The sequence below is a fragment of the Engystomops pustulosus genome, chromosome 2 (genome assembly GCF_040894005.1).
Source record: "Engystomops pustulosus chromosome 2, aEngPut4.maternal, whole genome shotgun sequence".
In the NCBI taxonomy this organism is placed as follows: domain Eukaryota; kingdom Metazoa; phylum Chordata; class Amphibia; order Anura; family Leptodactylidae; genus Engystomops; species Engystomops pustulosus.
Genome location: NC_092412.1, coordinates 152,009,023 through 152,026,275, shown reverse-complemented (window position 1 = coordinate 152,026,275; position 17,253 = coordinate 152,009,023). Strand labels below are relative to the sequence as shown.

The 17,253-nt window shown below is 40.2% G+C and overlaps 1 protein-coding gene across 1 annotated transcript; it reads right to left on the bottom strand.

Moving 5' to 3' along the window:
* Positions 1-7,025: 7,025 nt before the first annotated feature.
* On the bottom strand, positions 7,026-16,690 carry RPA2 (replication protein A2). The gene is made up of 9 exons (XM_072136920.1): positions 16,477-16,690; positions 16,177-16,292; positions 14,768-14,869; positions 13,792-13,905; positions 13,086-13,160; positions 12,663-12,776; positions 11,805-11,924; positions 9,527-9,621; positions 7,026-7,432 (listed from the first exon to the last, which is right to left on the bottom strand). Exons 1-9 carry the CDS (start codon positions 16,490-16,492, stop codon positions 7,348-7,350), a joined length of 837 nt encoding a protein of 278 aa, XP_071993021.1. The 5' UTR covers positions 16,493-16,690; the 3' UTR covers positions 7,026-7,347.
* Between the last annotated feature and the right edge of the window lie 563 nt (positions 16,691-17,253).

Sequence of the window (17,253 nt, the reverse complement as noted above, 5' to 3'; positions counted from 1 at the left end):
TTCATTGATACCAGCACCTGAGGACACCAATAAAGCAGGAAATAGAAGAAATTTGGATGATCATTGTAGCTTCCCTCCAGGGTCCCATAAACAGGAAGAATTGTCAGGGCCGGAGCAGGAGCTACAATGATGATCCAGATCTGTCCACACCTTCCCATTCCTCCAGTAGTCCCAGGTAGCGCTGTCACTTTAAAATAGCTCTGTGCACAGCAAGTCCTGGGCTGTCTGGGACTGCAAGAAGATACCTGGAGTCATCTCTGGTGATGGTCTGAGTGCCCACAGAAAGGGCTCTGAGTGCCACCTCTGGCACCAGTGCCATAGGTTAGCCACCACTGCCCTAGGGTACTTGAACCCTAGGGTATCTGATCACTCCTACCATATACTGCAATAGTATTGTATTGCAGTACATGGGGATTTTGCACTACATCTGTCTGTTACTCACAGACCGCTACAGATGCTGCCTAAAGATAAGCCTGGGAGTCTGACATAAACTCCCGGCATCATGGGGTGCGCGGATCGGAATCAAGATGGCAGTGATCATGCGTGGCTGACATTTAAATGCCCCTGGCACCTTTGCCGGTAGCATTTAAATGGTTAACACCCACGATCAGTGCTGGGTGCAGCAAACACCTGTGAGTATGAAGAAGGCTCAACCCGTGAGCCCTCTTTATACTCCCCCTCCCTCAAAGACATTCAGGAATAGTCAGTGAACATGAACCCTCAGTGATCAAATATGTATTCCTGGAAAAACCCCTTTCAAAGCCGAACGCGATTCAAGGTTTTACTAGAGTTTTTCCCTCCTGACTAACATCCAAGTCATTCTGGAGAACCTGATATAAATAAGATTGAAAGGGTTTTATCTGTCAACATACTGTCTTTGTCATAATAACAATTGTGGGGAATTGCTCTGGTAGATGCTTTGTAGCAGTGCAGGAAGCAGGGACACACGCAGAGTTAAAGTACAAAATTCAAGTGTTTATTCACACTTCTTTGTCAAAACACAAATTCAGTCTTGGCTTAGGCACATACAAGTTATATATGTTTACAAAATCGTTTTATGAACATATATCATTTTTAAATTCTAAATTTATATAAGTTTATAAGTAATAAATCAGCCTACATGTTTTTCCGTGAAAAAGTGCGCCGACTGGAATTTTTTTTATTAGAGCTATGTTTTAAACCCTAAATCCTAGTATATTATAAAATTTAAAGGACAGCTACTGTTCAAACAATTCCTGTCATCAAACAGTCACCGTATGGTCTCACATTACTTGTGCATTTCATGTATATCAAGGAAGAGATCGCAAGTTGAATCCACCACGGTGCCCTCAATATCTTGGAACAAATGGAGTTGAATGTGACTTAATCCACCCATTTTTTGCAGAAAGGGTATAAATTGTATGTAGACAATTTTTACAGCAGTATCCCCCTTTTAAAAAGTCTACAGTTTTAAGACAATGGAGTTGTGGCACATTGAGAAAAAACAGTCAGGGATTTCCACAGAAATTGAAGAGTGTGGAATTGAGGAGTCTTCACAGTGGTGAATAGCTAGCAGAAGACAAAAAGGATGTTTCTGACCCTGGCACTAGCTACACTGATGCTACTATGCCAGTGAAAGAGAAAGAGACCACTGCAGAAAAACTAAAGCCTGTTTGCATTGTAGATTATAACAAATTTATTGGCAGAGTTGACCTATCTGATCAAGTCCTCCAGCCATACCAGGCTACCAGAAAGATTTCTATATGGTACAAAAAAAAAAATAGTTTACGTTTAATTGATTTCTGCTATTTAAACAATAGAAAAGATAATCAAGTGGTTCCTGTTTTCAAACACTGGCCCCTCAAATTCTCTGGCATGAGAAGATGTGAAATAGCTCACAAGAAGACATTTTGTAGCTCTTATTCACTCAATAGCAACCAGAAAACCGTATGTGGTTAAAAAACAAACAAGAAAAAACAATATGTTTGTCCAGATTGCCATTTACAACTAGCATTGTGCATTCCTGACTGATTCAAAATCTTTCACACACAGCCACATTTTGTTTGGAGTTTACACTTTTCAGCTACATGAGAAGCTGCATCTTGGCACCCAAAAACTATTCCTACAAAACTTGCCCTCCAAATGCTTCTTCCCTTCCAAGCTTTGTCATATGCCCAAGAAACATTTACCACCACAAATAAGGCATTACTGTATTGGGGAGAAACTGCTAAACAAACAGTTATGTGCTTCTCTCTTTTTAAGAAACATTTTTAACGATACTCTGCTCAATGAATCGTGATTAACATTCTCCAATTGTGCAGTGTACAAACAAACAGGTATACCTCTTATTCGATATATGGCAAAGCTGGAGAGGAATGTGTGCAATAGTCCCAAACTGCCACAAGTCCAAATTTGATATACCTTTCCCCTGCAAAGTCACAGACTCCATGCACTCCTGAGCTTGTGTGCACCTCCACACACAGGTGCCTCCGGAAATGTGATACCCTCTCCAGGAGTTACTTTCAAGTTTGGCCTTCCACTCAGTCCTGCTTCTTTCTTGGGGAAACAAAGGAACCACCACTAGTGTATTAATGTTTTTTGTAATAGGTAATTTTGAGGATTTTATTATACTCAATACAATTTTAGTAAACAGGCCTTGAAAAGTTATAAACAAAGAATCCTCCTCCACATTAACGAGTGATGTGGCTAATAGTCCTCCATCCCAACTTGACTTTCACCATAGGGAACAGCTTCAACAGGGGCAAAGCCACATGCCCCCAAGGAAGCCGTTCCCTATGGCAAAATGCAAGCAAATTGAGTGGAATGCCAAACACAGAGGTACCTCTGGAGAGGGCATCACATTTCCGGAGTGACCAGTGAGTGAGTCTGGCTTTCGCTATTGAGGAACTATTTTATGAATTTAAGACATAGAGCAGTGATGGCGAACCTATGGCACGGGTGCCAGAGGTGGCACTCCGTGCTCTTTCTATGGGCACTCAGGCCATCACCCCAGGACAGAGTTCACCAAACACTTCGAATCTTCCTGCAGTCCCAGGCAAATTAAGGGATGCTGCTCTCTCAGTGCTATTCGACACTTCGTTGGCTGTTTGGAACTGCGGGAAAAGTGAGGTTTTGACAGAACTGCATTATCTTTGGAGGTCATCATGTGGGACCCGACCATTGTTCCTTTACAGAGAGACCCTGGAGAGAAGCTACAAAGATAATCTGAATTTGCCCTCCTTCTTTTAACTGGTGGCCTCAGACCGCCAATACAATTGAAAGATGTGAAAGAACAGGTAGCAATAAGTTACTGCTTAAAATTTCATGTTGGCACTTCATGGTAAATACGTGGATTTCGGTTGTAGTTTGTGCACTCGGTCTCTAAAAGGTTCGCCATCACTGACATAGAGGAATATACGTTATATAAAATTTGTTCTTTGGACTTTGTGGCTTTTTCCCTTTGTGAAAATGGAAACATTGGGACTAATGAAACAAACATTTTTCATTTTCACAGGCCAACCTTAACATTTTCTATGAAACACAAGAAGTTGTAAATGCTTACTATGACTCAAATCCATTAAGGTGTGTAGCTTCCAAAATCGAGTCACTTGTTTGAGGTTTCCACCATTATTAGTCTTCAAGGATTCTTCAAACTAGTCATGAAATCTGAAATCCAATAATTCTGCTCTCTTTTCCCTCTAGGCCCTGCCATCTGCAGTATATATCCACTTCATCCCCTGACGAAGCCCGTGAGCCGGGCGATACGCGTGGGGCATCCTCTCTCTCCCCAGCTATACATCTTCCACACGGTAACATCAATAACTTTTCTGTCTGCACCTTTACACCATGTTGGGCACCCCTGTAATTATATATTGTTGTTAGGATATTACCATATTATTGTGTTCTGACTGGTGGCTTTATGCTTTACAGTGTTGCCGTATGTTTATGTATATGCAGTCATTTTGACACCTCTGTTTGTGTACTATACATTTTTGAATGCTGGGGGGTTTATTTGTTACATTACCCTCTCATATAGGGTTTTTAAGAGTCACGTTTTCTTAATAAAATTTGTCATTTTTTCACCCATATACATCTGCCTCTTCTCTTTTTTGTGTTTATATATCCACATTAAGGACATTTCAGTGTTCAGTAGAAATTGTCCAACAATTTTTGTGGTGCAATTTCTCCTTTCACTCCGGGTGGACTAAATAAAATTGTGGATAAAGTTTTTTTTTTTTTTTTTTTTTATAAAGGTGGGGAAGGGAAGGGGGGGCGACATTAATGGCCCAATTCTACATTGCAGTGCATTTTAGTATTAAAGGGATAGTCCCAGGAAGACAAGTTTCTTATATGTACTCAGGATAACAAAATAATAACAGTGAATTAGAGAATGGAGATTGTGTTAACAAAAATGCAGCATTTCACAGATATAATTCCAACCTGTCTCCATTAGTCCTAGTGTACGTAATTGAAGGTTTCTGCCAAAAACTATTTAAATTCCACTTCCATTTTGTTTTAACCTCTGTGAAAGACTGCCATGCCGAAGTCATTCCATTGATCAGAGGTTCGGGTTGGGAGATCCCCTTCAGTGCACAAGCTGATTTTTAATGACAGCATTCGCTCATGGGCAAGAGACCTAAATGAATGTAAAGCAACTTTAAGTAAACTACCGTATATACCGGCGTATAAGACGACTTTTGAAGACAGAAAAATCTTCTGTCTTCTCTGGGGTCGTCTTATACGCCGGTAATCGTCTTATACGGCGGGTCCGGGTGCATGGAGAGGGCTCACGGGCTGAGCCCTCTCCATAGCCGGTAAGTCTTTGCTGCATATTGCAGCAAAGGCTTACCGGTAACACCCGCGATCGGTGATAGCACCGATCGCGGGTGTTTGCAGAGCGATGGCTGCCGGCAGCCTCAAAAAGACATCGGGTGCATACTCACCCTCCGTTGGCCCCGATGTCCGCGCGGATCGTCTTCCGCGCAGTCTTCTCTCTTCTGCTGGGCGCCGCCATGCTTTTCCCCGGGGCGGCGCCTAGTATGACGTCAGCAGCGGCGCGTCATACTAGGCGCCGTCCAGGGGAGAACGATGGCGGCGCCCGGCACGAAGTTAGTGAAGACGGGCGCCGAAGGCAGAAGAGGACCCACGCGGACATCGGGGGAGCAGCGCTGCAGGTCGGGGCCACCGTAGGGTGAGTATATAAGTTTATTATTTTCTATTAATGCTGGGCTGGCTGGATATTACTGGGGGCAGTGCTGTATACTACCGGGGGCTGTGCTGTAATGGTAATGTTGTTGTTGTATGCCTTATGTTTATGAGCGACAGTTTTCCTGCTATATACCTGCATGTCATAAGAATTTACATTAAAAAAAGGACCATGTTAAATTCAAATCTGTTTTTTTTTTTAATTTTTACCGGTGTTTTGTATGCGTTGGAAAAGGGGTAGTCTTATACGGCGAATATATCTTAAACTCTATATTTTAAACAGGAAAGTAGGGGGGTCGTCTTATACACCAGGTCGTCTTATACGCCGGAATATACGGTAACCCATTGAGGGGGTGCAGTTTCTCAAACAGTCCAATTTATGTTGTTAATTATGAAGGCCTTTCAAAGTCACCTGAAACCTGAGCTCTCCCCTCAAAACTTAAGTTCATGGAAAAAAAAAAAAAATAAAAAACCCTCAAAGTTCTTTGTAGCAAAGCTTCCATATTTTTCATTAACACAAAATACATCAGATTCAAAGTCTCGTCATCTACATAAAAAAATTCTCTGCAAAAGCTTCACTATATTAAACAGACAACTCTTCTATATAATTCACACTGCTCTGCTACATACACACAAAGCCCCATTATATACATGCTCCCCAACAAACCATTCGCTTTCATCTCTAAACTACCCTCACCTTCCTATCCAACATACTGACAAAATCCTATCAGCCCCCTATCCACTCAGATTAACTACACACATTCCATCAGCTATCAAAATACAATTAAACATAACCTAATCAGGCAAATTAACCAAAACTAAATATATTTTCATAAACTGCCATTAGAAAGCAATCAGATCCTAAAGCTGCATGCAGATGACCTGAGATGGGTCCAATGAGTCATTATATACAGCAGCCCAGTTTATTCATTGGCATCTAGAACAGCCACAACCCCAGTTCTTGACTGACAGCCTGTATAATGTGACACTCCTGTTGCTTTCTGTCTATATGCACTTCCTGGTTCTGTGTGCCCCCTGTAGCCTGTTTGTATGTATAAGATACTCCTATACACATTACTGAGACTTTATAATGATGTGACACTTCTGGTGCTGGTGGCTGCCCCCCTTGCAGCCCGTATAAAGATTTAGGAAGCAGCCATGCATAAGAGAAGAGAGGATGTGGAGGAAGAGGTACTTGGGATTTATCTGCTGCCTGTGAGACACAGACATTATCTACACAAACACTAGCAATGCTTTACTACACATTACACACATACTATACATTACACTGACATGAGCAGGGAGGTGAGAGCAATAACAGGGGTGACATCAGTTTGTCTCCATATGCCAATCTTTATTTTTTTGCATATTGAGGGGCCGAGTCAAATCCCCACGCTTTGCACCTATTTATTTGTTGTGCTGCTTTCCATAATATATGTGTGCATTTTATATTATACACACGTCATACTACACAGCGCATCACATCATGTGGTATAAGTACAAACAAACAAAATCAGACATTCCAGAGCAATAACAAGGCAAGATGAAACTATAAGGACAATGCTCACAAGATATAAATCTATGAGGAAGAAGCAGAAACAGGAGGTGACTATCCTTGTATACTGATTGTAAGAAGGGCCTATTGAGATAACTCTTTGATGTCTCATTTTGTTTGTATGCATATCCCATATTCTGTAAAGCACCGTTGAATAGGATGTTGCTAAGGAAAGTGTTATTCATTTGGAATTATAAAAAGGAAAACTTTGCAATAGCATGTATATGCCTATGTATGCACCAGAAGGTTTACCTGTCATTTAAATCGAGGCACATTGTAAAATATGTACAATATTAAGATTTTTTTATTCTCATTGTTTGATGAAAAACTATTTACAAGCATTTCCAGTGAAGCACCCACGCAGGCTGAGCTTAAGGATTTCTAGGAACATGCATTTTCTGGCAGAGACAAAGTTTTTTCTTTTCAGTTTCATCACTGTCATACGGAGGAGCCCAAATGGTAATTGGAACCACAGTTTAAGAGGTTCTTTAATTCTGTGGGTTTCTTTTCATGAAATTTCAAGTCTTTAGAACTCCATTTTGTTGGAAAAATGGGAGGATTCTGATTTGAACAGAGCTTTCAATACTCCAATCCTCAACTTCTTCCATTTAATCACCATCTGTTGACTTGTAATGGTCATCATCCACTGTTGAATAAATGTGGCCTTCGTTGCTGAGGAATTCCAAAGCTAATCTGAAAGCAACAAGAAAATACATAATCTTTAGGTGGCATTTGGGTAAAATCTCTTCAGAAAAACAAAAGCAGAAAAATGGAGTGAAGAGAGAAAGTCAGAGAGGAATTTGCCATTGGCATTTAGCCAATGATTTTTTTGTTCCATCTTTTTATTAGAACAGTGTGTGTGTAAATATAGAAAGTACTGATTAAGAATTTTGTCAATACCAATTTTGTGGAAGATCTGGAGAAACATACAAATTTTTGATCACTTTTTCCCCACAAAAATCTTATGGGTGGAAAAATGCAGCAATTTGAACAATTGTTTTAACGGTACTTTATAGTTACCGTATTTTTTTGCCCTATAGGGCGCACCGGACTATAAGGCGCATTAGTCCGATGCGCCTTATATATGTAATAATTACATATAAAAGGCGCATCGGACTATAAGGCGCGGGGGCCGGGGGCGTGGCGGAGAGCCGACATGACGTGACGCCGAGACGCGACGGGGAACGCGGGGAAGGTGAGCGGGGAAGGTGAGGGGGAGGTGGAGGAGGGCAGCGGATCATACTTACATAGGTCCCCGCTCCAGGTCCCGCTGGAGATCTGCTGTCTCCGGTCTCCGGTAGCGGGGACCTATGTAAGTATGGTCCGCTGCCCTGTGCCCAGCGCCATACATAGGGCGCACCGGACTATAAGGCGCACTTTGGATTTCCACGGAAATCCAATGCTTTTAAGTGCGCCTTATAGTCCGGAAAATACGGTATATAAAAACTGAGAAAAGTTTTATGAAAATGACATCTGGGGAAAACAACGATTACCACCAAGATCTGAAGATCCAATCATGTTGCAGTTAAAAACGCTTCTGAAAGAAGAGCATCATGTGAGGGCACCTTTAACCCCTTAACGACCTGGCTTTTTTTTCAATTCCATTTTTCACTCCCCCCCTTCAAAAATGTATCACTTTTTTATTTTTACAAGCAAAGAGCTCTGCGATGGCTTGTTTTCTGCATAACAAATTGCACTCCATAGTGAAGGCATTTACTATTCCATGCCATCTACTGGGAAGCAGGAAAAAAAAAATCCAGATGCAGCAAAAATGGTGGAAAAACCATTTTTCTTGTGGGCTTGGATTTTAGGCTTTCATTGTGCTCCCCAAATGACATGTCTAATTTATTCTTTGGGTTGGTACCATTATGGGGATACCAAATTTGTATAGGTTTTATGTTTTCATACATTTACAAAAATTAAAACCTCCTGTACAAATTTTATTTGGATTTTGCCATCTTCTGGCACCAATAACTTTTTCATACTTTGGTTTACGGAGCAGTGGGTGGTGTAATTTTTTGCGACTTTTGATGACGTTTTCATTGCTATCATTTTTAGGACTGTACAAACTTTTGATCACTTAGATTTTTGAAAAATATATATATAAAAAAAAAAACAAAGTGCCATTTTTTACTTTGGGTGCTATTTTCCGTTACAAGGTTAAAAGAAGTGAAAAAACTTTATATTTTGATACAGAGAGCATTTTCGGACACAGGAATATCTTATATGTTTATGATTTTCACTGTTTATCAGTCCTAGGGAAAGGGGCGATTTGAATTTAATTTTTTTTTTAAATTTTTCAGACTCCCTAGGGTACTTTAACGCTAGGTTGTCTGATCGATCCCATCATATGCAGCCATACTACAGTATGGCAGTATATGGGGATTTTCATCCTCATTTATTACAATGTGCTGATGGCACATTGTAATGATAAATTTAAAACGATGCGCCAACACCCATGATCTGTATTCCCTGCAAGTCTTTGCTGCAAAATGCAAAAAAAGACTTACCGGCTATGGAGAGGGCTCAGCCTGTAAGGGGTTAAGGATCTTTCACCAAATCTATACCCAATCTTATTACAAAGCATATTTTAGGTCTTCTGTGGCGAACATAATTTTCACTGACTGAAAACTGATATATTTAGGTAAATAGGTATATTCAAATGTCAGTTTTATTTCCCCGACTGTGCAGAGACAATCTAGGAATGTCCCCGTTTAATCAGTTTGCATGCACTAGACTCAAGTCTTTGTTGACAAGAAGCATCTGCACACATCTTACAGTACTCACTTAATGGTATTAACGTTCATTCCTTGAAGCCTTGCCTTCAGCTCTTCAAAGCCCATGCCTTCACTTCCTTTGCAGCTTTTAATTAAATTCAAAATCTATTGTAAAAATAGAAAAAAGTTGCACAAGAATCAGACAGACAGTCTATATGCATGGAATATGCCATTTGCACAGTCTGTCCTAAACCAAATGTGAGGTAAGCAATTCCTGACAGGGGGATTGACTAATTTGAAGTGTTAAGGGATGATTTGTGTTCTGTTGAGTGGATGCTCCAAGTGCATCTGTGGCATCATGGGTACTAAGGGCAGCCCATGTGAAGCTCTGTGCCCTTGCAGACATCACGGTTATTTCCCACAATCATGCATTTTAAAAATAAATATTTCTCTGAGGAGCTCAAAGAGGAGGTCTACGGGTGCTGAACAGGTAAGAAAAGTTGAATATGCATTAAACATTTTCCAGTACATGAGGAGAGCAGAGGACCCTCATGAGGACATATCAGAGTTTAGAGCAGAACACAGAGCAGAGCATTTTCTACAAGATCTAGGTTTCAGGTAACTTTAATTTGGAACTGTAGAAAGTTTCTCTTTATGCATGGAGGAAAGTGATCACAAAAGTTACACTACAGTTGACCACTTTATGAATACTCTCAGATGACTTTCATTATTCTAAGTGTTGTATTCCACCACTGCTAAAGATGGTCATTGCCTACACTATGAGCAGTTCTTTTAGTCTACCTGAAAATAAATGTGCAACCTCTGCATGGGATGCAACAATTAGTCTAGCCTAATAACCAATTGAAGCACAACAGTCTCTAGTGAGCCCACAAAACTACAAACCTATATGTGAAAATACAAAAAGATTCATATTAGTAAGGCCTCATTCACATGGCCTTTTTTTTTGGGGGGGGGGGGGGGGGAGAGGTATATGCGGTCGCATATACGTCTCAGATGGCAATGGCACTGATCCACACTGTACCCGGGGAAAAGATAGAGCATGCTCCATCTTACCCAGTGTTTGCGGCCGTGCGGCGCTTTTTTCTATGGAGGGCGGACAGCTGTATGCATGTACACCAAGTGCGTTTATTTAGGTAACAAATCTGCAATTAACGCAAAAAAAAAAAAAAAAAAAAAAAAAAAAAAAAGGTATTCCCATCTGGGCACAGATATTTAATTTAATCTTAGAATATATTGGGCACAGACAAATTTAAATTGTGTGTGGAGATAAAAGTTTATCCATTTATGGGAAATTTCTTCAATTGGATGTTACAAAAAAAAAAAAAAAAATAAATAATAATAATAATAATTAATAATTTCCCAGTGTGAAGATAAAGCAGATGAATTGCATTAATTGACTGTCCAGTTGGCAATTCTTTAAAGAGAACCCGTCAGGCAAATTAACCCCCTAAATATATTTTCATAGACTGCCATTAGAAAGCATTGCCTCTATCCCTTCATTGTCCCTCTACATGCCTGTAAACTGAAGCAAAGAGGTCCTAAAGCTGTATGCAAATGACTTCTGAAATGTCCAATGAGTCATTATCATATTCAAGCTGTCCAGCTTATTCATGAGTGGGCGGCACGGACACCCCCCCCCCCCCCCCCCCAGTGCTTGACTGACAGCCTGTATAATGGTGTTAGGTATAATTGTGTAATGGCTCCTCCATGTGCTTCCTTGTGCTGGCGCCCCCTGCAGCCTGTGTGTGTATAAGAGAGATACAACAGCTCCATGTTATAGCAGAACATGTCAGGTACATGTGTAGCTGATGTCTGTGTCTCAAACAAGTGTATTAGGAGGAGAGAACATGTCAGCAGATAAAGCACAGACACTAGCAATGCTCTACTATACATTACACAGGGGTGACATCACCGACCCTGACCATGTGACCATACTCATTTACATAATAAAGAAAATATGATTTTACAATGATTAATGTATGAATTGACTAGATAAAGGCTGGGATGGAATCCTTGTGAGCTGCTCCAACCGATAGTGGTGATAGAAATAGTGACAGAGACCTGATGACAGGTGTTCTTTAATGATCAAGGATGGAATGTATTATTAGTTTTTACACTTATTGCCTTTTGAAATCTGTCAGCCGGTGGTATTATACAAGTTATTTTAAAATGCATTAAAAAGAAAAAAAATTACATATAATTATAAGTGGTGGAAAATCTATTTTGTAAAAAAAAAAAAAAAAAAAAAACCCACACACACTTTAGTGTGTAATAACACCCAGACAGTTGATCTATGTTTAGCAGATGAACTTTAGGCTTTATATTACCTGACTCTGATGTGCTGTTAGTCCATTTGTCTGCAGTTCAGTTCCTCCTGTAAAGCTTCCACCTGCATTTCCCATTCGTCCAGGTGTACTGAGCGCCATAGAAGTACCCCCAACACTAGGCTACACGAGAAAGAAGGGGGGGGGGGGAGAACTTGCATTACTTTTTGCAGTTGTGCATGTGCACAAATGACTAGTGACTAATATTCTAGACAACCACTAGCAGATACCAAAACCAAGCACAGGTATACACAATTACATTTTTAACTAATCAGTTATGGACATGTGTACTGCACACAACCCCATTATAGGATGAGGGACTATAAAGACTCATTGGCTCATTTGGAAAAAAATAAATAAAAATTACCATATTTTTCAGACTATAAGGCGCACAAAAAATCCTTTGATTTTCTCAGATATCAAAGGTGCGCCTTATATATGAACCGTACTTACAGACGATTGCTATGTACTGCGCACACGTCTGCCACCTGCTGGTCATTCATCCGTATAATCAGGCGCACCTTATATATGAACCTAGACGTTTTAGCAGGCATTTATTGATGGTGCGCCTTATAATCCGAAAAATACTGTATTGCACCAGCAAGTATCTTCAAATGAACACTAATTTTCTTTGGCATTGGTGCACAGCAGAAGGAGGTTCTTAAGTACAAATCCAAAGTTAAAGTGACTGCTTTTGTTATTCTGCATTTGCTTATTTTTATGTTAGATTGAAATTCAATGAAGGTTTCTACAATGAACATAGGATGCCAATAGAAATATTGCATCTTTAATAAATGTTCGCAAGTTATGCGAAAAGAAAAAATACAACGGACACTTGTTTTGTGTCAATTGCAAACTTACAGCAGTCTGGGCATTGAGACTCATATGAGCTTGAACGACTTCCAACATGTGAGATACAAATTCATTCATGTCTTCAACAGGTGCAATTTTAAAGGCAACAACACTTTTCTTGTTCTGGAACCAGAAAATACATGTAATGTTTCAGCTAATGGGATTCATAAACCAGTTTAAACCATACAAAATAAACCTGTATAAAATTCAACCATGGGGAAAGTGTCTAAAGTTGACCGGTAAATGATTCTGAATAAATCCATATTTAGCAAAGAAATTACATCCACCCTAAACTCATTGTGTGAAGAAATTTACACCCGTAAATTGTAACACTGAATTCATCAGCCAGCAAGAGGGTTCTACTATTATTTGGTTTTCACAATGTTGCCGCCTTGAACATACAAAAGGGACACTTTAGCACTGATAGCTCACCTGAAAAGAACGGAGATGACCAGAGACTTTCACATAACTTCCTGGTGGCACCACTACATTTTCATGGCTTACTTCCTGCAAACATAAAGAATGTTAAGGTTATTCAGGAATATTTTAATTTTATTTATACATGTTACCTCTGAATTGTTAAAGTGGCATTGAAAAGGTTAGTGCCATGTATGTTAAACAGATATATGTATATATAAAAAAAAAACAAAAAACACCACACAGGTTCTTGCGCATAGCCCCTTATGCATCTCAGTTCTGTATCCCTCTCCTCCAACTTATACATTTATACAGATTCCCCAAAGTTCTTCGTGAAGATTTAATGGGCGGGAGGGAATAAATCATGACAAGTAGAGATGACAGCATTAATCTAGGAGCTACTACGAATATTATATATATGCAATTAACATTTATACAAAGTGTCAAAAAGTACAACGTTAGCAACTATTTCACAGTGTAACAGTCGTCATTTTCTGCTGATCAGACTGGCATGCTCACAATGCCTATGAGATCACCTTTCCTAATGTGGCAAGTTACCGCTAATTAGTATGAGCATTCTCATCCATGGGCATCAACTTGATACAGCTTAACGATAGTGATATAACAAATCCCGTGGCAAGTTTCCGTCTATGTATCCCTGGCCTTAATCTGGGTTTACACATACAGACAACAAAAAAAAAAAAAAACACTTAAAACTTACATCTGTGTCCACCCACTGTCGGACATCCATAGGTGCTGCAGTCATGTCATCAACTTTGTATAATATGTTTGTTGGTGCCTTTTCTGCATGTCTTACTATACCAACGATAGTTACCTTTAATGAGATTGGGAAAAAAAAAAAAAAAAAGTTAGCATGTCCAGTTCTAACCATTAGCCAACATTCTAACTGCTGGATGGTGGGTTTCCCCAAAATCAAACTGGCTCCAGATTATGGGTCCCAAATTTGGCAGCAGATTCTAGACCTAGCAGATGAGAATATCACCCATACAATATTCTTATACAATCCGTTGCGAAAAAGTCCGCTTTATCGTCTCTTATTGAAGAACGCAGTGGTTTTGGTCGGACCTTCTGAAAACCTGCACCCGACATTTTTTTTTTTTTACACTGTGCCGCTCCATACTTTCCTCCTTTGTAATATACTGCAATAATGTATTGCAGTATATTACATAGTCAGCCTATGCTTTCTGCATAGGCTGACATTAGCACAGTTTGCACAATCTTAACAGGCTGCTACTGAAGGCAGCCCTGAGATCCTTATAGGACCATTTTTTAAAAATGAATTATTGTTTTAATTCATGATGCGGCTGCCCAAATCACAACTGGATCATGGCCGCACCGCCTATTCGCACCCTTGTAGATTCTACAATAGAGGAAACTACCAATTACTTCCATCTTTATTTTCTTCTTTTCTTCTAACATTTGGCTTTATGTACAGACTACAAAGCAAAGTTTTGGCAAACATTTAAGTAATCTGCATGTTTTCTATGTGCATTTAATGGGATGCAAACAATAGATTTGCAGTTTGTTTGCGGCCCGTAAAGTTAGCACACATGCCAAAGACATTTGAGCATTTCCCTGATTTGTTGCAGTTATGTGAGCCAAATTCCATGCAAGTATTTAGTTTCATTTAGACTCCAAGTCTGGTTTCCTCCCATTTATGAGGCTAGCATACTTACTTGAGAAAGTTCAACTTCTCCTATCTTAAACAGCTCATCACTTTGGGCAGCAGAGAGAAGTTGTGACACTGTACATGGAACTATTTGCTGTGCCCTTGACCTCTGAAAAAGTATAAGCAGAACACAAAAGCAGAAGTATTAGAAGACTGTAAATAACCAAATGCAGTGTATACATATAGGGTACATTTCCTTAAGTCTTTACTACACACAAAGACTTAAGGAACAGTGTTGCCTGGGTAGATTTGGAGCGGTGTTTTGGATCATTGTCTTGCTGAAATATCCATCCCCGGCGCAACTTCAACTTAGTCACCGATTCTTGAACATTATTCTCAAGAATCTGCTGATACATGGAATCCATGCGACCCTCAACCTTAACAAGATTCCCGGTGCCGGCATTGTCCACGCAGCCCCAAAGTATGATGGAACCTCCAAATTTTACAGTGGGTAGCAAGTGTTTTTTTCTTGGAACACTTTTTTGTCCACCAAACTGCAGCAAGATGCTGCTGCAGGTCTTTGGATGTGGTCTGTGGATTGTCCTTGACTGTTCTCACCATTCGTCTTCTCTGCTTTTCTGATATTTTTCTTGGAATGCCACTTCTGGGCTTAACAAGAACTGTCCCTGTGGTCTTCCATTTCCTTACTATGTTCCTCACAGTGGAAACTGACAGGTTAAATCTCTGAGACAACATTTTGTATCCTTCCCCTGAACAATTATGTTGAACAATCTTTGTTTTCAGATAATTTGGGAGTTGTTTTGAGAAGCCCATGATGCCAATCCTCAGGGTGCGGTCACACGTCGCGTTTACTGCATGCGTTTAAAAACACATTGCTACAGATGAAGGGAGATTTGCCCACTTAAACAGCTGTTAACACTTGCTTTTACAAAATGCATGCGTTAACCGCGATGTTAACACATGCGGTAACACATGCATTAACCGCGATGTTGACGCATGTGTTAACACTTGTGTTTTGTAAATGCAAGTGTTAACAGGTGTTTAATTAGGCAAATCTCCCTTCAGCTGTGGCAATGCGTTAAAAGCGATGTGTGACCGCACCCCGAGTCAGTAAAAAGTAGTTAGTATTCAGATCAAGCAAATGATAAGGGTATCCATACTTTTGCACCTGTCAAATTTTGTTTTAATGCATATTGCACATTTTGTGTAAATACAATAAATCTCATTTTAATCCTGAAATATTACTGTGTCCATCAGTTATTAGATATGTCAATTCAGTTACAAAACAGAATCAAAAGACTGTGGCATCACCCTAATATGCTTCTACAGCTCTTATACAGAGCATAGGGGAGGGACTGTTCACTGCAGGTTTTATTACCAATGTTACTGGTAGAATGTCTTTATTTCTACAACCTCCATCCTGTCACTGTATTGTTAGTGCAGTATAACACATACCGATTTCTTTTCTCCTTGAGTAGGAGCTGGAGATCCAAATCCTCCAGGTGATTGCATGTAACCACCACCACCTCCTCCTCCCATGCCAGAGCCGCCATATCCACCATCAAAACCACCTGCACACAGCGCCCAAAGGAAAAACAAACGATGAGCGAATCTTCGCGGCAAGCTCAATCATACTATGTAGTTTATGTACAATACACTACAGTGCTAAAGGACACGTCTAAGAAAACCGAATTTATTATATGTGACTATATCACAATTATTTGCACACAGACGCCACGCTACATAAGGACTCACCGTGATTGTTCCACATTTTCACTTCTGCTACTTCAGGGGGCCTGTTGGCGCGCTAAGAATTCCGAGCCAATCAAAACCCACGCCCACACAGCTCTTCTGCTGTCACCTATCACAAGCTCCCACTAGAGCAGCGCGCCAATCTCTCATGGCCAATCAGCAGCTGTTTCCGTTCATCGCGCGCTCTAGAGGGAGAATGTGTGTAGCCGCATTCTAGGAGATGTCGCTTAACAAACGTCCCGTGCCTCATACGTATCTCTGAAACTGCGCAGCCGCAGTATGGTGTGGTCGAAACGCGAAACTATGCATGCAAACTGTATCTTTTTAACAGCTTTCAGCTTAAGTGACCGTAGTACAGTGAAAGGAAAATCATCTCATTGTGGTAGATGGTGTAGATCTGCGTGCGGCTAATTTTAGACGTCACTGGATGCTTACAGCTATTGCATATCCCCTCAGTGTAGCCTTTCATCTTTTTACTCCTGCCAGATTTACATAACATAATGGGGGAGATTTATCATACACGGGCACACACGGCCCTCTGCGTCCCGCTAGATACATTAGGAGGCTGGGTTCACATGACGATTTTTGCATGCGTCTGATATACGTTGAAACGTATACATTTAAAAACATGCATTTTATGCCATCTGTCTACATTTATTTGTAATATACATCACATCTATTTTTACACTTAAAAAATGTATGTTTTTTTCCCCACTTCTTCCTGCACCTTCTTAAAGCCATTCCTATGTGTCCTTACCAAGAAATCGGATGTGATGGAGT

Excerpts from the sequence above, each read along its gene's own strand:
- RPA2 (XM_072136920.1), bottom strand. Across the intron at positions 13,906-14,767 it reads GAGAAGTTGAACTTTCTCAA|GTAACTATCGTTGGTATAGT; the intron begins GTAAGTATGCTA and ends ATCTCATTAAAG. Across the intron at positions 11,925-12,662 it reads GTCTCAATGCCCAGACTGCT|CCTAGTGTTGGGGGTACTTC; the intron begins GTAAGTTTGCAA and ends TTTCTCGTGTAG.